At 39.2% G+C, this 23837-nt stretch overlaps 1 protein-coding gene across 1 annotated transcript in view; it reads right to left on the reverse strand.

The window, feature by feature from the left end:
- Nucleotides 1–23837, reverse strand: part of SYNE1 (spectrin repeat containing nuclear envelope protein 1) — a 461288-nt gene that overhangs the window by 86865 nt on the left and 350586 nt on the right. Inside the window, 11 exon segments of the mRNA XM_039220107.1 lie at nt 1746–1892; nt 2456–2638; nt 10923–11127; nt 11515–11648; nt 13381–13551; nt 14459–14614; nt 20046–20201; nt 20677–20853; nt 21675–21824; nt 23102–23284; nt 23618–23750. Of these exon segments, the coding sequence (XP_039076038.1) occupies nt 1746–1892; nt 2456–2638; nt 10923–11127; nt 11515–11648; nt 13381–13551; nt 14459–14614; nt 20046–20201; nt 20677–20853; nt 21675–21824; nt 23102–23284; nt 23618–23750 (1795 nt within the window).

Raw genomic sequence — 23837 nt, forward strand, 5'->3', positions numbered from 1 at the left:
ACATGTAGGTAGTTTATGTATATTATTTACTTGGTATATTTACTCGTAAGTAATTCTTAATAACTGATGAAGGATGAAAATTATGCTGATGACTGAAAAGGCTTATTTCTTACCTTGTATATTCCATCTATCTGTGCTATTCTGCTCCTTTATTATCTAATACCAATACTAATATTTATAATAGCAGCAATTATAATAGTAATAGCTACCATTCCTTAAACGCTTGTTACAAACCAAGTATTATTATAAAAGCTTTACAGGTAATAACTCATTTGCTAAACAAGACCATAAGGTAAGTACTACTACTATACCGACTTCAGGATGGGAGACAAGATGCTCAGAATCTGTAAGCAAACTGCGCAAGGCCCCCCCAGCTAGCAGGTGGCAGATTTGGGTAAACAAGAGCTCTGGAGCTCTTGCTAGATGGAACACAATCCCATTCAAGCTTTGAAGCCACCATGCATTATCTTAACAGTTTCAGTTTTAGGTCCTTGGCTCCAATCCCAAAGTTGGTGAGACTCAGCTGACAACACAACCTAGGCTTTTAGATCTCAAACATAGGACAAAGCTGTCTTTTCTGGTTTTCATGTGGGCATCTATAACTCTATCTAGAAAACTGGTGACAGGAAGAAGAAAATGTCAGGACACCTTTGTCTCTGTGTGTTTTCTCTTTGCATGCTCTGACATAGGCTCATTACCCTGAAGATGGAATAAATCTTCCCAAGTGTTGAAGCCAAAAGCATAACAACCAAATGGCAGAATTTCCATGGGTAGATATCAGAGGTGAACAAAACTCACATGCCACTGTCCTTCTCATGGGGCTCCCAGACTGTAAGATAATATTCTAATAATAGAGTCACAACACCATTCCACAACAGTAATCACATGATCACATGAACGTAATTAACTAATATGAAAAAAAATTTTAAGATAACAAATAGTGTGCTTTGGAAGTGTGTCCCCGGGAAGCCTGACCATGAACAAAAGGGGAAGCTTTCTTAAGGGAGTGACATTGAACAAAATGATCAAAAGTTCATTCCTTCTGGTGGGAAGGGAGTTGGTGGGGACAAAAAAGGAATTCCAGAAAACAGGAATATGGTGAGTGCAGATGCCAGGAAGCGCTATGATGGATGCTGACATGAACAGTGGTGAAGATGGGGCCCTGAGGTGCAAGCCAGGTACACTGGGCATGACAGTCCACACTGGTCTTCACCATGGGAGAGCAGTGCGAACCCGTGGAGGGCTTTAAGCAGAGGAAAAGGACACCAGAATTGGCATGTCTATTGTATTATTTTATTTACTGTATGTTTAAAATAGTTCATAATTAAGGAAAACCTTATAGAAGGAGATCATTCTGGCAGCTGTGGGCTAGAGGAGGAAGAGTGGCTGCGAGGGGACCCATGGAGGCTGTGCCCGGGATCCGAGAGACAGGGGGCTTGCGATGGAGTGGATGAGGGTAGAGGTGGGGATGGAGGTTTCAAGGGCTATGAGGGAGGAGCTGGCCCACTGGGCATGGAGAGAGACGAGAGGTGCGAAGGAGCACTGAGCACCGAGGGCTGCTTCTGGCCAGGCTCCCACTGCAGTCTGTGAAATCAGTGCCTGCTCATTGCAGGGAAACAGAGCTGGCAAGCTTTTCTTTGGAGGCCCAAAATAAAAAGTAGGCCTCTGTCAGAGGTTGTGAGTATTCCTTAAGATTTTGACAACAGAAGATAGAAGATTTGGGCCTGGGGTTTGAACGCACTTACCTTAAGTTCTTCCATCCTTTCCTGGATGGACGAGAGGTCAGAAGAGTGGCTAGGGTCCTGCCCTTGTAATAGCTCTTCTGCTTCTACTATCCAGGCCTCCAAAGCTTCTAAACTCTTGGTAAAGCTTTCATAGTCAAGAACTCCAGCCTTTTTTTTTCCCCACAAAAGAAAATTGATATTTAGAAATCTAGTCAAAGGGCAAGTGGATATTGAAATTACTTTTCATATTCTTGTGTCGGACTGCCATCTTCAAGATGCCTTTCCTAAAGAAACAAGGCTATAGGATTTAAACTTTCTTCTCTTTATTAATATAATTTTTTGAAAACAGAATGATTCCTATGTACCACTTATTAATTAACCAACTAAAGTTACTTGTAAAATATGCTTCCAAACAAATATATTCTGATTGATACATAAACATGAATGTCAGCCTTAAAGCCACTTCGTGCTGATTAGTCGAAGACATTTTACTCAGCACCCTAGAAGGAGGCATTTAGGTTTAGGGGCAAAATTACATTGGAAAGAACAGTGCAAGGCTCCCACCTTCCCTGGTCCCCATTGGAACTTCCAAGTTTGTTTACTCTTTTAATTCTTTGCTCTTGAAAGAGGCATAGTCTCAACGCTGGAGAGATTTTCTTTTCCTGTGTTGAGGCTGAGATGTTATAGATGCCCCATTTATGACACTGAATATGAGCTCTACCATAACGCACCTGTAACACAGCCTGCTGCTTGCACAGACCCTGTTCTAGGGCACATAAGCGTTGACTCAAAGACAGCTGATCGGATTGAATGGCCGACGCTGCCGAAGCACCCACTTGTTGCTTGAGCTGCTCTCCCAGCTCATGGAGAACAAAAAGGGAATCCTTCACTGTCCCCAGGCCTTTGAGGAGCTCCTATAGAAGATGAAAATATGTCATTATGAAACAACATGCTAAGGGTACTCCTTAGACTGATAATCAGCAAAGGTCCGCGCGTCTAGAAACACTCCATTCTTACTTTGTCAAATTATTATACTAAATAACCTTCACCTGCACAAGAATGATCAAGAATAAAATCTGACTTTTAAAACGGGATGTGTGTTAACGTTTTTAGAGATAAATGTGCTATTCTTATAATAAAAGTCACATAGGTTCACTGTAGGGCACTGGGGAACTGCAGAGAAACATACGTAAACAAGAAGAATCATGTCTACAAGGAGAGCCAGTACTGGAAGCTTTTGGGCAGTTTTTCCTACCTTGTCCTGTAGTTGGTATCAAATTAAAAACATAGTGCTACATTTTGCCTTTTTCTACTTAATATGATACACACAGGGATGAGTTTGTCAACGGCACTGTCTGCATGCGTGGTCGCACTATAGTGGTTACAGTGGACCCTCCTGTCTCAGGGGCGCATAGAACCCCAGCACCGGCGCTGGTGAGCAGAGTCAGCCGGGATACAAAGCAGACTGTATCTTCATTCTTTTCCATGGCTTCTCTTGCCTTCTTTTTTTTTTTTTTTTTTTTTTTTTGTGGGACACTCGTATATGCTCAAAATTGAAGCCGGTGGAAATTCCCTGTTTCTGATTTCCATCTACCACTAAGAAATGACAAATGACTGGTTCTTCTACTTGTTGTTGGTGCCCCACCAGATGTGGGAAAGAGCAGAGCCTGCTATGTTTACACAGTGACTTTTGCGAGAGGGAGAAAAACAAAGGGCACTTTTGACCTTGACACAGATTTTTAACAAATTCAGAGAAATAATTTGGGGCACTGCCCTCTAAAACAGGTATGTGTGTATCAACTCAGAAGAACTGAAACTTTAAAATGACAAATCTTGGGGCACCTAGGTGGCTCGGTCGGTTAAGCAGCTGACTTCGACTGAGGTCATGATCTCATGGCTCGAAGGCTCATGAATTCGAGCCCTACGTCAGTCTCTGTGCCGACAGCTCAAAGCCTGGAGCCTACTTCGGATTCTGTTTCTCCCTCTGTCTCTGTGCCCCTCTCCTGCTCCTGCTCTGTTTCTCTCCCTCTCTCTCTCTCTTTCAAAAATAAATAAACATTAAAAAATTAAAAATAAAATGACAAATTTTATAAGGATAAACTATGTGGAAGTCAGGGAGAAAAGCATTACATTACCTTCAGTGTAAATATTAAACTTTGGCTCTAAGGTGATTATTTAGCATTCATGTGAAGGTATTAGGATAGGCTGAAATTTTATTTACGTGCTTTTTACAACTTGCCTAATTCTAATACACTGATCTGGGAATGTTTACAAGAAGCTCTTTGAAACAAGTTCATTAAAAGAAAGCCAAATAAAGAGTAAGAACCATGGAATGAGTGAAACAAGAGAACTGTTCCTGAAAACCTAAAGTAGCTTATTGGCAACTTCAGTGAAAAAGAGAAATATTAAAAAGCTATTAGAAAGAAGTATATTGGCTGACAGCACAGACCCCAACAAGGGGTTGAAATCATGAACTGTGAGGCCGGAGGAGGCAAGATGGCAGAGAAGTGGGGAGCTTCCTACATTTCACTCGCCCCCATCTCTCAAATGGAGAAGGCCTGAAGCCATAGGAACCCATACAGAATCCAGGAGTTTGGGAGGAAAAGGAGACAGAGTCCACTGAGAAAACCTTATAGCGTATATTTTCCCTTGTCTCATACGTATCCATTCCCTCTGCTGGACTGGGCATCTGGCCACTGGTTTGCTTAAACAGTCACATTTAATCCATTCTCTAGATGTATATTCTACACCTCCACCACTTCCTTTCTATCTCTCTCTCTCTCTGGAGTAATCAGACTATATAGTTTCTCTGAGTAACGTTATCTTTCTTTCTCCTCACCTCTTACCATATTCTCCTCTTTCTCTCTCTGAATTAAGCCTCTTAGTCTCTCTGTCTGGTCATTTCTCTTCCAATTTTGCTTCCTCCCCACCCTGTCATTTCTCTCTTTGTATATGCTCATCCATCAGTACTGCACACACCTGACTCTTTATTTGTAGCTGGGAATTCTGGTTTTATGCTTTTAGACTGTCTTTGCTTTTTGGGTTTTTCCTTTTTTCTTTTCTTTTCCTCTTTTTTTTAAATTTTTATTATTTATTTTTCCTCCTTCCTCTTTTTTTCCCTTCTTTTTTTCTTTTTCTTTTTCTTTTTCCCTTTCGGTTTGCGTGTTTGTTGGAGTTGTCTGTGCATTTGTGTGTCTTTGTTCCCTTGGTTTGTCTGTCTGTTTTCTTTTCCAAGGCTACCTCAGGAAACAAGCCAAAGTAAACATGGTGGGGAGTCCCAAATACCACTATGTGTAGGGAAATAAAGTAACCAAAGTCTGAACAAGAGAGACCAAGAGACACCATTCAAAGAAGACTTCCTGAATGGACAGGCCCTGGACAGTCAAAGAGCCTTCTTTCATACAGCAGTATTCGCAGGTACAGAGTGCATAACAAGCTTTTAAAGCTAACAAGAGACAGAAAACTAACCAAAATGACAAAACAGAAGAACTCACCTCTAAAGAATTTCCAGGAAGAAATGACAGCTAAAGAACTGCTCAAAACAGATATAAGCAACATAACTGAACAAGAATTTAGAACAATAGTCATAAAATTAATCACTGGGCTTGAAAAAGGCATGGAAAACATCAGAGAAACTATTGCTACAAAGACTATGGAGCTTAAAAATCGTTGTGATGAATTAAAAAATGCTATAAATTGGTGTATAATAAAATGGAGGTGTAAAATCCACGGATTGAAGAGGCAGAGAGGAGAAGAGGTGAATTAGAAGATACAATTATAGAAAAAGAGGAAGCCGAGAAAAAGAGAGATAAACTGATCCAGGAACACAAAAAGGGGAGCTCGAGAGCTGAGAGATAAAATCAAATGGAACAATATCTGTATCATAGGAATCCCAGAAGAGGAAGAGAGAGGGAAAGGTGCTGAAGGAGTCCTTAAACAAATTATAGCAGAGAACTTCCCCAATTTGGGGAAGGAAACAGACACTGAAATCCAAGAGGCACAGAGAACTCCCTTCAGCAATAACTTGAATCGATCTTCTGCATGACATATAGTGAAACTGGCAAAATATAAGGACAAAGAGAGAATTCTGAAAGCAGCTAGGGATAAAAGGGCCCTAACATACAAAGGGAAACCAATCAGAGTGGTAAAAGAAATATCTACTGAAACTTGGCAGGCCAGAAAGGAATGGCAGGAAATTTTCAATGTGATGAACAGAAAAAATAATGCAGCCAAGAATCCTCTATCCAGTAAGCCTGTCATTCGGAATAGGAGAGATAAAAGTCTTCCCAAATAAACAAAAAATTGAAAGAATTCATCACCACTAAACCAGCCCTACAAGAAATCCTCAGGGAGACTTTATGAGGGAAATGTTGCAAGAAATAAAAAATACCAGAGACACCACAATAAGCATGAATCCTACAAAGAACACAATGACTCTAAACTCATATTTTTCAATAACAACACTGAATGTAAGTGGACTTAATGCCCCAATCAAAAGACATAGGGTAGCAGAATGGATAAAAGAACAAAATTCATCTATTTGCTATCTACAAAAAACTCGCTTTAGGCCTGAGGACACCTTCAGATTAAAAGTAAGGGGATGGGGAAATATCTATCAAGCTACTGGAAGTCAGAAGAAAGCTGGAGTAGCTATACTTATATCAGACAAACTGGACTTTAAAGTAAAGGCAGTAACAAGGGATGAAGAAGGGCATTACATAATAATTACAGGGTCTATCCATCAGGAAGAGCTAACAATTATAAATGTCTACACACCAAATACAGGAGCACCTAAATACATAAAACAATTAATCACAAACAGAAACAATCTTATAGATAAGAATGTGCAAATACCAGGGGACTTTAATACTTGACTTACAGCAATGGATAGATCAACTAGAGAGAAAATCACTAAAGAAACAATGGACTTGAATGACACATTGGACTAGATGGATCTGACAGATATATTTAGAACTCTACATCCTGAGGCCATGGAATTCACTTTCTTCTCAAGTGTGCATGGCACATTCTCCAAGATAGATAACATACTGGGACATAAAGCAGCCCTCAATAAACATAAAAGAATTGAGATCATACCATGCACACTTCCAGATCACAATACTATGAAACTTGAAATCAACCACAGGAAGAAGTCTGGAAAACCTCCAAAACTATGAGGTTAAAGAACACCCTACTAAAGAATGAATGGGTCAATCAGGCAATTAGAGAAGAAATTTGAAAATGTATGGAAACAAATGAAAATGAAAACACAACAATTCAAATTCTATGGGATGTGGCAAAGGCAGTCCTAAGAGGAAAGTACACTGCACTCCAGGCCTATTTTAAGAAATAAGAAAAAACACAAGTACAAAATCAAACAGTGTAAGTACAAAATCTAACAGTGCACCTATAGGAACTCGAAGGAGAGCAACAAGAGCACCCCAAACCCAGGAGGAAAAGAGAAATAATAAAAATCAGGACAGAAACAAACAATACAAAATCCAAAAAGACAGTTGAACAGATCAATGAAACCAAGAGTTGGTTTTTTGAAAAAATTAACAAAATTGACAAACCTCTAGCCAGGCTTCTCAAAAAGAAAAGAGAGCGCACTCAGATAGACAAAATCATGAATGAAAATGGACTTATTACAACCAACCCCTCAGAAATACAAGCAATTATCAGGGAATATTATGAAAAATTATATGCCACAAATTGGATAATTTAGAAGAAATGGACAAATTCCTAAACACACACTCACTACCAAAATTCACACGGGAAGAGATAGAAAATCTGAACAGACCCATAACTAGTGAGGAAATTGAATCAGTTATCAAAAATCTCCCAACAAATAAGAGCCCTAGACCAGATGGCTTCCCTGGGGAATTCTACCAGACATTTAAAACAGACTTAATACTCATTCTTCTCAAGCTATTCCAAAAAATAGAAATCGAAGGAAAACTTCTGGACTCATTCTATGAAGCCAGCATCACTTTGATTCCCAAGCCAGAAAGAGACCCAAAAAAAAAAAAGAGAACTACAGGCCAATATCCTTGATGAATACAGATGCAAAAATCCTCAACAAGATACTTGCAAATTGAATCCAACAGCACATAAAAAGAATTATCCACCATGATGAAGTGGGATTCATTCCTGGGTCATTTCAGGGCTGGTTCATTATTTGCAAATCAATCAATGTGATACGTCCCGTTTACAAAAGAAAAGATAAAAACCATATGATCCTGTTGATGGATGCAGAAAAAGCATCTGACAAAATACAGCATCCCTTCTTATTAAAGACCCTCGAGAAAGTCAGGATAGAAGGAACTTACTTAAACATCATAAGAGCCACCTACAAGAAGCCCTCAGCTAACATCATCCTCAACAGGGAAAAACTGAGAGCTTTCCCCCTGAGATCAGGAACACGACAGGGATGTCCACTCTCACCACTGTTGTTTAACATAGTGCTGCAAGTCCTAGCATCAGCCATCAGACAACAAAAGGAAATAAAAGGCATCAGAATTGGCAAAGAAGAAGCCAAACTTTCATTTTTTGCAGACAACATGATACTCTACATAGAAAACCCAACAGACTCCACCAGAAGCCTACTAGAACTGATCCATGAATTCAGCAAAGTTGCAGGATACAATATCAATGTACAGAAATCGGTTGCATTTTTATATACCAACAATGAAGCAACAGAAAGAGAAGTCAAGAAACTGATCCCATTCACAATTGCACAAAGAAAAACATTAAATACCTAGCAATAAACCTAACCAAAGATATAAGAGATCTGTCTGATGAAAACTATAGAAAACTTACGAAGGAAATTGAAGAATACACAAAGAAATGGAAAAACATTCCACGCTCGTGGATCGGAAGAATAAATATTGTTAAAATGTCATTACCACCCAAAGCAATCTACACATTCAATGCAATTCCAATCAAAATTGCACCAGCATTCTTCTCAAAACTAGAACAAAGTATCCTAAAATTTGTATGGAACGACAAAAGACCCTGAATAGACAAAGTAATATTGAAGAAGAAAACCAAAACGGGAGGCATCACCATCCCAGACTTTAGCCTCTACTACAAAGCTGTCATTGTCAAGACAGTATGGTATTGGCACAAAAACAGACACGTAGACCAATGGACTAGAATAGAGAACTCCGAATTGGACCCACAAATGTATGTCCAACTAATCTTTGACACAGCGGGAAAGAGTATCCAATGGAAAAAAGACAGCCGCTTTAACAGATGGTGCTGGGAGAACTGGACAACAACATGCGGAAGAATGAAACTAGATCATTTTCTCACACCATAGAAATAAACTCAAAATGCATAAAGGACCTGAATGTGAGACAGGAAACCATAAAAACCCTAGAGGAGAAAGCAGGAAAAAATGTCCTTGACCTCAACCGCAACAATTTCTTACTTGACACATCCCCAAAGGCAAGGGAATCAAGAGCAAAAATGAACTACTGGGACATCATCAAGATAAAAACCCTCTGCACGGCAAAGGAAACAATCCATAAAACTAATAGGCAACTGATGGAATGGGAAAAGGTAGTTGCAAATGATGTATCAGATAAAGGGCTAGTATCCAAAATCTATAAGGAACTCACCAAACTCCACACCCGAAAAACAAATAATCCAGTGAAGAAATGGCAGAAGACATGAACAGACACCTCTCCAAAGAGGACATCCAGATGGCCAACAGACATATGAAATGATGCTCAGAGTCCCTCAGCATCAGGGAAATACAAATCAAAAGCACACTGAGATACCACCTCACGCCGGTCAGAGTCGCTAAAATAAACAAATCAGGAGACTATAGATGCTGGCGAGGATGTGGAGAAATGGGCACCCTCCTACATTGTTGGTGGGAATGTAAACTGGTGCAGCCCCTCTGGAAAACAGTGTGGAGGTTCCTCAAAGAGTTAACAATGGAGCTCCACTATAACCCAGCAATAGCACTGCTAGGGATTTACCCATGGGATACAAGAGTGCTGATGCACAGGGGCACATGGACCCCAATGTTCATAGCAGCACTCTCAACAATAGCCAAAACGTGGAAAGAGCCTAAGTGTCCATCAACGGACAAATGGATCAAGAAGATGTGGTTTATCTATACGATGGAATACTACATGGCAACGAGAAAGAATGAAATCTGGCCATGTGTAGCAACATGGATGGCCCTTGAGGATGTTATGCTGAGCGAAATAAGTCAGGCAGAGAAGGACAGATACCATATGTTTGCACGTATAGGTGGATTAGGAGGAACTTAACAGAGGACCATGGGGGAGAAGAAGGGGAAAAATAGTTGGGGAGAGGGAGGGAGGCAAACCATGAGAGACTCTTGAATGCTGAGAACAAACTGAGGGCAGATGGAGGGTGAAGGGGAAGGGGGGTGATGGGCATGGAGGAGGGCCCTTGTTGGGATGAGCCCTGGGTATTACATGGAAACCAACTTGACAATAAACTATTTAAGAAAAAAAAAAAAGAAAAAAAGGAAAGAAGTATACCAGTAAATCAGGAGAGAAAGACTTCTTTCTACTGTTAAGTTCTTAGAAGAAATAATTATGTGCATGCTTACATAAGAGATAGATCAAACTTTTCACAGTGGATTTTTAAAAGATACAACATTAGTCTCCATTCAGTCATTTCTTATATTAAAAAAATTTTTTTAGTGTTTATTTATTTTTGAGAAAGAGAGACAGAGTGCAAGGAGGAAGGGAGGAACAGAGAGAGAGAGGGAGACAGAATCTGAATCCAACTCCAGGCTCCAAGCTGTCAGCACAGAGCCCAATGCGCAGCCTGAACTCACAAATCGTGAAATCATGACCTGAGCTGAAGTCAGACACTTAATCGACTGAGCCACCCAGGCGCCCCGGTCATTTCTTATATTGACCAAATCTGTAAAAACAGCCCAACTCTTCTCATGGAGGGTGTGCCATTAGGAAAAAAAAAATGGGAAAACAACTCATCTTTAGAAATGAAACAGTGGGGAGGGGCCTCTTAAATCTGATACATGTGCAACTGTGTTCTGAAAAGCTAGGAGCCTCTCTGATAGTTAGAAGCAACTGTTGGATAGCTGTGCCACATACTGAGACACACCAAAAGCGTAGACACAGTCTAAACCTGACACATGCGATGTCTAAGGCCGGCCAGGCGGGAAAACACCGGAGTGCCTAAACATACGTTGCAGTCCTGGATCCAAGCCGCAGCTTCGTCATCGGCAATGTCCTTGTTCGTGGCCGTCTTGAGGAGCTCGTTGGCTCGGTCGTCCTGCTGTTGAACCGTAGACACACACTGTTTGGAGTAGTCCTTGTACCTCTGGCAAAGCTGAAGGAGGGCCTTGCTGGAGCACAGCTGCTCAGCAATCTCTTCCAGCAAGTTATTCCATCTGAAAACAACAGCCAACACTCACGGGCAGATTAACACCTCTCAACAAATGCTGTTATTTACTGTATTACTTTTCACGATCCTCCTTCATGTGACTATGGAAATAATGCGGGGATGTTTCATCTCAGTTGGACATTTTATCACGTCATATGACCCACTCATATTTTAGGAATATAGTAGGAGTGGGGTCAATCTTTGGATATACAGCAGGGCTAATTTCTTTCTAAGCCTCGTCACTACATTCTCTTACCTTAAATTCATTTGTGAAGAGTAAAACCTGAATAGAGTCTTTAAAGCTCAACTTTAAAATGCTAGCAAGTTTTAATTGTATCATTATTCCTAAGAAGGCTGTGATGTAAATAATGCATAAAATTAGCATGGTCCATACCTCATATTGACATCTTTTAATGTGTTGGTAAGAGTTTCTGTCACAGGTGGGTGACATTCTTTTAACAGTTGGTTGGTGATAGAGCCAAACCTCTGTAAGTTCTTTTCCTGTTTTTCCAGATCGTCTTGAAGATTCTTCCCAGGGGAGGGGGAAAAAAAAGTGCCACAGATGACGTGACGGGATGCAAATTCTAATAATCAAGTTCCAAATTCTAATAATCAAGTAAGTTAGAGCTGTTTTCATAAAAATGCACATAAAAATACATAAACCATGACTTTGTTCCCATGCTTTGTAAGTTTTCATTAGATAATCATTGCTTCTTTTATGATTTTGTTCTTATGGGTGTGAGAAGAGATTCCTAACAACTAAACCTTCTTACTGTGGCATCTGGAATTCTGCTGGAAAAGCTCACACGAGTGTCCTTGTCATCTGGTATGAAGCTCTGACAGTGGCATGCATGCAATCTCTCACACTCGTTCTCTTTGCTGTTCAAAGTCAAAACCCAGGTGTCTCTTTTATTACATATTTAGAACTGTTCTACCAGAAACTCCTAACAAGCAGACCTTCAGAAGTCATGATTTTTTCTGGGTACCATTTATAAATTCTCTATCTGGGTGTTCTTCCTTGCAAAGAATACTTTTTAGACAGGTTATAGACTTGGCGCAATCTTCTACCAAGGACCAGCGACACATCTTGAAGGAAGACATTTCCCCAGAAACACTGCTGAGGTGACAGACTCCATTCATAGCAAAACTCTCTAGGTGAATGAAGTAGGGCACAAAAATCCAGTTCTATTTAACACCAACATCTGACTGCCATCAAATCAAAATCCTTTCATATCTTAAGACCACACGTGCAGGTGTTAAACAGCATACGCCAAACTAAAAAGTACTTCTAATTGCTGCAAGCTTATAAAATATGTTTCCAAACTTACTATTCCCAAAGCACTGTTTTAATGACTCTCAGTATCTGCAAAACCTATTTAAGGTTTAAAGAAATTACCTAGATACATTTTATCCTTCCTCCCTCCTATCCCACCCATAAGAAAAAAACATTCCCTTCAGAGAGGGACGTCTGTGTATGAAGTCAGCAACATATGAACGTTCATTGCCAAGCCAGGGAGGTGGCCTAATGTAAGGAGGGGCTCATGCTGGCATCCCCTCCCCGGAGGGCCTGTCCCGCCCATCCCGTGCCCTGCATGAGTTAGCCAGGGAGAAAGAGCGGCTGCAGGTGAGAGTGTCCGCTCAGTGCCCAGTGCACAGGGAGTACAAGCGGCAGCTGTTGGAAGGCAGTGGCCTGAGGTAAGAGAGAGTGCTCTGCGGGGTCAAATGGCAGCAATGTCATTCTGTACGAGTACAGTGATGACAGGCACCCAGGAAACCAAGCAGGAAGTACTTAGGAAAAGAGGCTGATGTGTAGACATCACACTGACCACTGATGCTACGCTGAACTAACAACTTAATAGTTTACAGATTTACCACTTTGCTATCTTTCTCTTTGTTTTCTTTTCCTCAGAACGTGTTTGGAGAAGCAGGATAAAGAGAGAAAGGGGAAGACATAGGCAGCGACAATGGGTCAGGGAGGTTGGCTTGAATGTAAAATCTTTTTTATAAAATATATTCACACAGGTATTATATAATAGAGTTTTTAAAATCATTTGGTTTTCTATCAACTAATCCAGAAATTGGGCATCCACAGGAAGGTTTAATTAAGTTAAAAATAAAGCAGGTACGATTAATCTTGAATATTTAAAAATAACTAAATATGAACAATATATAGCAATATTCCGGGATGATGTTCACATGGCTTTTTAAAATTTTATCAAAGTAAAGAGAATATCAAAGATGGGTTGAGTTCATTCCTTACCTGAAGATTGTCTACCTGAACCTGTACAGCTTCTAAAGAACCAGTCAGCAGACGGAAGCGAGAAAGAGAGTATCTGGCCTCCATGAGGTAGCTGTTTATCTCATCAAAGGCCACTTTGTGATCATTCCATTGGTCAAACACAGACTTCAGCAGTATCTTTAATTGCCCAACCTTTTGAAAGAGACAGATACTTCTTATAATTGCATTACATTCAAACTAATGGAATATCTATTGAAATATAGATCGAAACGATGGAGTAGATATTGAACTGATGGAAACAACATTAGTATTTAATAACTTCCTCAGGTTTCAGACATTATAAATAAACTAGGAAAAAAAAAGATTTGAAAAGATGTAGCAGCACTGAAATGTACATTTTTCATACTTTTGACCACTCAGTCTAAATTTAAATGCCTAAAAGGACCTTTGCATGTAATATACATGATATATATTCTACATATCCATGTAATATAAAAGTGGTAAAAGGTCAATATATTTAATATCAAATGAGTGTTTTAAATGTATTAATTCATTCAATCTTTAAAATAACCTTATGGGGTGGGTGTTATTATTATCCCCATCTTACAGATAAAAAACCTGAGACACAAAGAGGTTATGAAAACCACCTGAGATCACACTATTGGAATATGAGAGTTCTAGATCTGAATGTATGCAGTCTGGTCCCCAGAAATGAAATAAAAAATATTTATCCCCTTCCCTTCCCTCCCTCCCTCCTTCTTTCCTTCCTATTTCCCATATGCCTACACGCGCGCGAGCGCGCACACGCACACACACACACACGCGTGCACACAAACCCTCAAATTCTTATCTTAGGACAAAACATCTAAGAACACTATCTGCAACAGAAAATGTAACTTCTTAGTTCGATCTGTGTCATTTATAAAGATATCTACTTTGGACTTTCTGGATGTCAACCCTTAACCTTCCAAATGTAATCGATGCAATGTCGATAGTCTGTGACTACTCAATTAATTTAGGAAAACCAAAACCCATGACATGTTTGGACAGGAGACGGCAAACATGGTCTTAAAGTCAGGTCTCTGCAAGCAGTGATTACCATGTGGTCTAAATTTGCCCAGGTTTGGTTGAGCTCCCGCAGCGTGCTTGTGACAGCACCAGAGACTTCTTCTTTCTTGTTCTGAATCAAAGCAAGTCCATTCTGCTCAATTTTCTCTACTTCTTTTTCTTTGGCTCTAATCAAATCTTCTAGATCCTGAGAGATTAAAAATAGTCACTTCAAATTGTTCTATTACAGAACTCCACAGTGCACTGAAATTGAGCCATTACACAGTCTCATATCCCCCCAATTTTTTACTAATAACAAAAACCTTTTCATTTTCAGGAGAGGGTCTTCACACAGCAGTACTTGTTCTTACATTAAATTTTTTAAACAGTCCTTTTATTCCAAGATAAATTAGCATAGCTTATAAAAAGTAAAATTTGATTACCTAATAAAGACATGGCACCAGGTAATTTTTTTAAGAAGCCAGAAGGAAAGAAATATATGTGAGAAATAGTAACATAATTTATATTCTTAAATTCATATATCTTGGCATTGGAAAAGTTACACAGCCCTAGGCTGACATGCAATAGAATGGTATTCTGGGCCGCGGCATCTAAGTTCAGTTACATTTCTGCTACTGTTAAAATGTGGCACTTTTTTCTTTAAATGTTTTTTTATTTATTTTTGAGAGAGAGAGAGAGAGACAGCGTGAGCAGGGGAGGGTCAGAGAGAGAGGGAGATACAGAATCAGAAACAGGCTCCAGGCTCTGAGCTGGCTGTCAGCACAGAGCCCGATGCAGGGCTCGAACCCACAAACCGTAAGATCATGACCTGAGCCGAAGTTGGACACTTAACCAACTGAATCGCCCAGGCGCCCCAAAATGTGGCACTTTAATCTAGAAACTTCCACTGGGTCTGTTTCTTCAGGCAGAAAATCAGAATCTCTTTTAGCCTTTCTTTCTTTCTGATTCTGTGATTCCAAAAGGTTACAGGCTTTCCCTCCAGGAATCAAATCTTGCTTTTCTTTGGGATGTGCTTTTATAATGGTCAGTATCAAATCTTCGAAAAAGAAAATAAAAGAGGCGACACTCTGGAGAGCAACCTTAACCAGACATTATAATCCTAATTTATATTTTCACGCCATTTGAGACTTTGGAAAGCACAGTATGGGAGGCTGAGATGGCTATCAACATTTACTGGGTAAATCAGTGGGAGATCAAGACCTATAAGCTTGGGTTACAGCGCTGGTGAGGCCCGGAGATGGGATGAGAACCCAAACCTTTAGCGCCTACTGATTCCCGGGGCAGTGGTGGAGGAGAGTACCCAGACGTGGCTTCTGGAAAGGATGTAGATTCCAGGCTGGAGTGATGTGAGAAGCTATATATTAAGGCATGGTTGCATGCTTATATTCAGGAGTATACCTCCAGAACTAGATATGGAGAGGGGCGCCTGGGTGGCTCAGTCAGTTAAGCATCTGACTTCGGCTCAGGTCAGGATCTCGCAGTTCATGAGTTTGAGCCTCACATTAGGCTCTGTGCTGACAGCTCAGAGCCCGTAGCCTGCTTCAGATTCTGTGTCTCCCTCTCTCTCTGACCCTCACCTGCTCACACTTTGCCTTTGTCTCTCAAAAATAAATAAACATTAAAAAAAATAGCTAGATATGTAGCTATGTAGGCTTTGGAGGTTAGAATGAGAAAATTCTAAAATAATATATATGAAATGCTTTTTAAGCTGTTAAAAACTCAGCTCATGTAGGACAGTATTATAATATTCAACTATTTGGTAATCAGCTATGAGGCAGTACCAATTTATTTATTTTTCTCTCCTTAATTATCATGAAGCTATTTTTTCTTGATGTATTAATTAGAAATTCATGCAATTAGTAGCCTGAGGAGATCACTTCTGTTTCTAATATTGTTCTTTCATTTCCACTTCATAATTCTGTCAATATTTTGACAGCTTTGATAATTAACCAGAGAATGAATACAATGATTACTAGGGTGATAGGTCCTCTATGCAGTATAGAAAACATCATTAATTTCACTATTTAAGGATCTCTCTACCTCTTTATTTTTTATTTTTTTTACGTTTATTTATTTTTGAGAGACAGAGTGAGACAGAGTGTGAGGGGGAGGAGGGGCAGAGAGAGAAGGAGACACAGAATCCGAAGCAGGCTCCAGACTTTGAGCAAAGTTCAGCACAGAGCCTGACACAGGGCTCGAACCCATGAACTGTGAGATCATGACCTGAGCTGAAGTTGGACATTTAACTGACTGAGCCACCCAGGCGCCCCTCTACTTCTCTAAAAGATTAACCATAACAATCCTTCCAACATGTCTTTACTAGGATGCTAAACTCCGGCCATAGGAAATAAATTTATTCTTATTTACCCATAGATGTTAACTTTTTCATTGAGCAATATTAAATGAATGACCCATTGCTTAAAAACACATCCCTGAAATGCCCTGCACATTTATGTTGGCATAAAAGCAAAACCCAGGAAGGAAAAAAGACTGAAGTGTATATTTTGTGCAAAATCAAAATGTGTTTTCCTTTCCTTTCAATAATAATTAAAGGATGATTGTGTTTCTGATCAATGAAGAAAAAAGCCAAACTTAACATTTTTTGCTGTAATAAATCATTCCTAATATGAGTTAATTCATAAATATCATTCTTTATGTTGGTTTAAATTAATAAATCACTTCTGAAAGAATGGGAAAGTATTCAAGATGTTTTAAAGAAAATAAAGCTTGAATCCAGTCACTGATTTAAGCCTGCTGGCTTGAATATCACACTTTGGTCCAGAGGAACAATTTCTTAAAAATGACAATAAATTTTTATCAAGGTTTGCGGTTTTGCCAAATAGAGCCTGCCATTAAGCTATGGTGATTTATATGTGATGCCCCAAAATAACCGTGTGGGTTACTTTCATTCTGTTCTTTGTCTCAAAAAAAATGACTAAATTTGAAATCACTAACTGGCATTGAAGTGAAGTTCTTTAAACCACATTTCAAGCTTTTCCTCCTGACACCGCCTGGTGTGACCTTCTGGGAGACTAAAATTTGTGTCCAAAAAGGAGTAAAACTTGGCCAAACCTCTGTGACATCTTCTGATAGTAATGTCTTTGTTAAATAAAAGGTACAGGCATGGGGAAAAAAAAGCAAAATAGAAAATGGCAGAAAAAAGTACATTAATGAGATGAAAAAGTAGCTCTCTGCCCCTACCCCACTTGTGCTCGGTCGCTCTCTCTCGCTCGCTCTCTCTCTCTCTGTCTCAAAAATAAATACACATTCAAAAAAAATTTAAAGGGGTGCCTAGGTGGCTCATTTGGTTAAGCATCTGACTTTGGCTCAGGTCATGATCTCCTCATTCCCGAGTTTGAACCCCACATTGGGCTCTGTGCTGACAGCTCAGAGCCTGGAGGCTGCTTTGGATTCTGTGTCTCCCTCTCTATCTGCCCCTTCCCACTCATGCTCTCTCTTTCTCAAAAATAAATAAACATTAAAAAATAATAATAAAAGAAAAAGGAGAGAAAGAAGAAAAAAGTCAGCGGTGCCTGGGTGGCTCAGTTACTTAAGTGTCCAACTTCCACTCAGGTCATGATCTCATGGTTCAAGCCCTACATCGGGCCTTGTGCTGACAGCTCAGAGCCTGGAGCCTGCTTCGGATTCTGTGTCTCCCTCTCTCTCTGCCCCTCCCCGACTCATGCTCTGACTCTCTCTCAAAAATAAACAAACCTTAAAAACAATTTTTTTTTAAAAATGAAAAGTTAATGCATTATTTCCTTCTAATAGAGAATGAAGAAGCACTAATCTTGCAAATTATCTTTTCATTTAAATGGAAACATTTAGGAGCTTAAGAGGTCAGATCTCTCATCCCTCAAAGTAAAATTATGAAATTCCAGATTTTTTGGTGCATTTTGATATACAAAATTGATGGCTGAAATCAGAAATACTACTAGCCCCTGGAAACCTGGAAATGCTATAAGACTAGCTGGTGCATAATTTTGGTCTTCAGCTTTTTCTACACCCACCTTCTGATGAGAAGCATATTTTAAATTTCAGGGTATTTCTTTATACGTTGGTTTTGCCATATTTATCCACTATAGAAATTACAATCCATGAGCTCGCCAGCCCGGCACAAGGGCATCTGCTCCTCTGTTTCTAAATGGAAAAGCTTTGACTGAGAGTTTAAATATATCTCTCCTTACGTGTGCCCCCAGAAAAAACTGCTAGCTGGAAGGAAGATCGCTATGAAAGGCTTTTCTTTTTGGAGTCTACAATATAAAAACAAGATTTGGTGAAAGGTGTGTTTCTGTAGAATTATTTCACAGTTGAGTCTTCGACTCTTCTTTGGAAACACTACAGAGAGCCATCACAGCTGCTCCATATATGAAAAATTATTGAATTGTTTTACAATTTTATTACAGCAGAAACTGTAATAACTCACATTTCTTTTTTTTTAAAATATTTTTATTTATTTCTAGGAGAGAGAGAGAGAGAGACAGCGTGAGCAGGGGAGGGTCAGAGAGAGATGGAGACACAGACTCTGAAATAGGTTCCAGGCTCTGAGCTGGCAGTCAGCACAGAGCCCGACGCGGGGCTGGAACCCACGAACCGTGAGATCACGACCTAAGCGAAAGTCGGACGCTTAACTGACTAAGCCATCCAGGCACCCCAATAACTCACATTTCTTTAGCATAACCAAGAATACCTGAGCAAATATTTAGTGTTCCTAAGTCGCTGGAAAACATTCAGAGCGCGCTCAATCCACCTGACACAGACACTTACCATCAACAGTAGAAGGAGCAGATGCTGCGAAAAGCTTCCCATGGGACATGGGAGAAAGTAACATTGTCATCTGTGAAACACTCTGCTCCTTAGAGTTAAAAACAGAACTCCATGAAGCGTCTAGTGCTAACTTTCATTTACAGAAAATACAGAGGAGAGAGAGAGGAGCAAGTTAAATGACGTCTTAGAGAAAGTCCACCGGCTAATCCTGAACGTGGGACCAGTCTACAGCTTCTCTGGCAAGTTAACTGTATTAACAAATACTGAAGAGGCTTAAGAGGTCTAATAACAAATGGAGCATGTGGACATTGTTGTATCCCTATGTGAACAAATTAACTGGGAAAAAAAAGACATTTTAAAGGAAATTGTAGAGACAGTGTTATGAGCCGAGCTTTGAATAGCATGAAGGGATTATTATTAAATTTTTGTGGTGATCAGGATGTTATGGTTATGCATGAAAATGTCAATCTCTTAGAGATGTGTACTGTATCTTGCAGGAGTAAAACACCATGATGTCTGGGATTCACTGTAAAATATTTCAGAAAAGAAATAATTCAGAAAAATATGCCATAATCTTAATAATGATTAAATCTGATGATCAGCGTATGGGAGTTAGTAGCATTGTGTCTACTTAAGAGTGTGTCTCAAGATTCTCATAATTTCAATTTATTTTAAATAGGTGAAAAAAATAATAGTTAAAGAAAAACCTCATAAACTCTCATAAGCAGAGAAATTCATTACCAAATACAACATTTTTCAGGATTTAAATCTCAGCTCCCAAGGCCAGGAAGTTACTTTGGCACCTGCCACGAAACTATGACAAAGGTGCATCAGCCACCTGGGCAACGTACCTGACAGTCTTTCATTGTGCTCTGAACTGAGGCCTGGTCTCCAATTCGATGCTGTTGCTTTAGTCTGTTTTCCTGGGTTTCACACCAAGTTTTCAGACTCTGCACGTTATTTTCATATTCTGACCAAGATTCCAATAAGCCTTCCAACAGCTGGATCTGAACACGCACAATGAAATGAAGTTTGCAATTTTATTTTAAAATCAAATCACAGGCACGCAAGCCACCATTTCCTCCAATTACTCAAGCCACTATTCCCTCTAAGTGAAGAGTTTTTTAAAAATACAGCTTATTGTACAGAGGCTTAAAAAACAAATCCCATAAAGGGTAAAGCAGTGACTAACTAGTATTGGTAAGTAAGTAAAGTCAACTTGGAGAAAAGGCAAAAGAAGTCAAAGGGCATCTCTAAAAGAGCAAAACAATGTATAATGGGTGAAGAATAGAAGACAAGTAAGAAAATAATGAACGAGAGTAACGAACAGTTAGAGCAATGGGACTCGGGGTGTCCCCTTCAGAAACATTTGTGTGCTGCGTGAAGCTATACTGCTTGTGAAACGAGTTTTCTTTACAGCGTGTGCCTGGCCTTGGTGAGTCTGTGTAAATATGGACAGCAGAGGCCACGTGGCTTCCTTACCTTCTCAGTCACTAGACCCTGCAGGATTTGCCAACTTTTATTCATGGCTCCGAGTTGCTCAGCAAAATCGGTCTTATCACTGCGTTTACTTTCCACATCCTGACTGCTGATTTGGAGCACGGACTGGTTCACGAAGTCAACTGTCAGCTGTTTACAGTTAATATCTATCTTAAAACCCTGCAAAGTGAAGGGAGGAAATAAGGAAACAAGGTGATGGACATAAATAGCTTATATTTTATCAAGAATTGGAAAGCGTTAAATAACCTTATCTTACCATTCCATGATTTAGACCAAATGGCACAGTCTGTATATATTTATATAACTCGTTATTATCAGAAGTTGAATAAATGTATATATACATATAATTTACAAACACACTGAATTTATAATTTTTTAAAGTATAAATATACTGACTTGAATATACAAAACTTTATAAAATTTTGAATTTATTAATGTAGTGAATATAAATATACATATACATTTTAGGTAGAGGATGTAGAATGGTTAATAAATTGTCTAAGCTCACTATAACATACTTATAAATTATAACAAATATTTTTATGATTTTTTCAATGACACAAAATCTTATCCAAAAATATTCCTGGGGCACCTGGATGGCTCAGTCAATTCAGCGTCTGTCTCTTGATTTCTGCTCAGGTCATGATCTTGCAGTTCATAGGTTCAAGCCCTACATCTGGTTGTGCACTGACAGAGGGGAGCCTGCTTGGGATCCTCTCTCTCCCTCTCTCTGTGCCCTTCCCCTGCTCATTTGCTCTCTCTCTCAGAATAAATGAACATTGAAAAAAATTTTAAATTATTCCTAATACTGGACAGATTTTCTATGTCTATAACTAGGGAGGCAGTATTTTTACCCTTGTACCCTTATCTGGTCACTATGTACGAAACATCCACTCCAAGATCTGAGGTCCATAATTTGAGTTCTTTTGAATGAACAGTCCTAAAATATGAAAAGTTAAAAGAAAAAAACATTCCATCACCTTATATTTCTGAAGGTATTCATGAATTGCCTTGTAACCTATTGAATTTTTTATATTCTCTTCATCCTTTTGAATAACATTTTCCATGAGGGAAATCCAAGTCATAAGTTCAGAAATGGCATGGCGAGAGGGCAGCTTATCCATCTGGAGCTGCCCAAGGAAGAGACAGAACAAGGCACAAAGGTTAAAATTGAAACCAAATTTCTGCCAACCCAAAAAACCTTACATTAATATTTATTAACGTGCCAAAAGAGATAACACTTCTTAATGACAGTTTTGGATCTTAATCTTATTAGGAGCTTGAAATTAAACATCAGGCAAACACAGAACAATAATAGTCATCTTATGTTCACTTGACATCCAATACTATAAACATTGAATAAACATTAACTAATTAATCAAAATACCAGCAAGAAGGAAATATTATTCTTATTTTATAGCTAGTTTTACGAGTTTAAAAAAAACTTAACTACAAAACATTCAACAGATGTATTTTATTAATTATCTTGTAAAAATTTCTGTGTATTATGACTCAGGAATGTTAAAGGAAGAAAGAAAAATACCACATTACAAACTATCATTTTCTAGATTTTTTGGCACTCTAATATTTATTCCTAAGAGCATGGCCAATTTCCTTACTCTTTAACTAAAATATACTTGGATTTCTGAATCTTACTTAATCTAACATACATTTTTGCCGATACTTATTGTAATGATTTAAAGGAACAGGGGCAATCACTTAAAATATTTATGGATTTCGATGTGGTACAGAAAGATACAGAGATGAATGTGAGATGTTCTCGCCCCCCCCCCCCCCCCCCCCCCCCCCCCCCCCCCCCAGAAATATATAGTTGCTGACTAGGAGGGATAAGACTCAGACCTTAAACACAGCTTTCAGACCTGGTAGAGTGATGAATGTCAAAGAGCGGTAAACGTATACTGCCTGGGATCCAGGGAAGGGAGGTATATTTCCAGAGAAGGAAAGTACTTAAATTTATGGAATGCCAGTTGCTCTATTATAGGTGAGATGATAGGTCTTTTAAATACACTGTGATTGAATGCTTATAACTACTCACTTTATGAGGGAGTGTAGTGACCCACATTTTACAAAGAAACAGTTTAAACAAGGCCAGATGAAGTATCTACTACTACTACTACTACTACTACTACACACATACACACACACACACACACACACACACACACACACACACACACTAAAGAAGTCATCCTTGGAAGACATGACATCTGTGGGTATGGCTTGTAGAACAGTTTGCTTTTTGTATGCAGAACAACGAAAGACAGAAAAGGCAGCCTGTCCATGACAGAGCTGATCTAAATCTGTAAGCAAAAGCAGATTAGCACTCTTTCCATTTAATACTGCTTAAATCAACTGTTATGAATTAAACCTAAGATGATTTCTCTACCTGGTGGAGCTTTTCCTGTACACTGGGAATATTTGTCAGCAGATCAGTCCACTGGCCATCAATGTGTGACAGCTCTGAGCGTAGGGAAGCCGTGTCCACCTTCTTTAATCGAAGAAGCTGATTTCCAATGCTCAGAACAGATGATTTCAGGGAAGATTTCGCATCCACTTCCTTGGAAAACTCCTAAAAGCAGCAGCAATGTTCAAATCAGGATTAAATAGTCAGTCTTTTAATTTACTAAAAGAGAACCATTTGCTACATAACAACTTTTTCTATATGTCTTGAAGGGGAGTGATGTTAAGCATGCCAGAGGACAAAAAAGTAGAAAGCATACCATCGCCTTGAATGAAAGCCAACAATGAAGCCACTCCTTGAAAATTACTTTAATGAGGCAACATTGAACCCTATTATTTTGCATAATCATTGACCACACATAGCTAACATTGACAAATTTTCTTCAGCTTGGCTTATTAAGTATATAAAATGGAATCAAATGCTTTAAATTCTTAGGCTTACCAGGAAAGCACTGAGATGATCACGGACCATTTCTAGTTCCTGTGGGACGGTCACAGATTGTTGAGTCCAAAATTCTAGCCTGTCTTTTGCAGACTGTAGCCAGCGAATAAGTTCTGCAGATTCACTCTGATATCTGTAATTCCATGAATGCGTCAATTCAGTAAAATCCAATACTTCCTTACTGCTAACCCATGTTATTTAGCAATGCCGATTTTAACAC

The sequence above is a fragment of the Hyaena hyaena genome, unplaced genomic scaffold (genome assembly GCF_003009895.1).
Source record: "Hyaena hyaena isolate Hyena2069 unplaced genomic scaffold, ASM300989v1 scaffold_860, whole genome shotgun sequence".
In the NCBI taxonomy this organism is placed as follows: domain Eukaryota; kingdom Metazoa; phylum Chordata; class Mammalia; order Carnivora; family Hyaenidae; genus Hyaena; species Hyaena hyaena.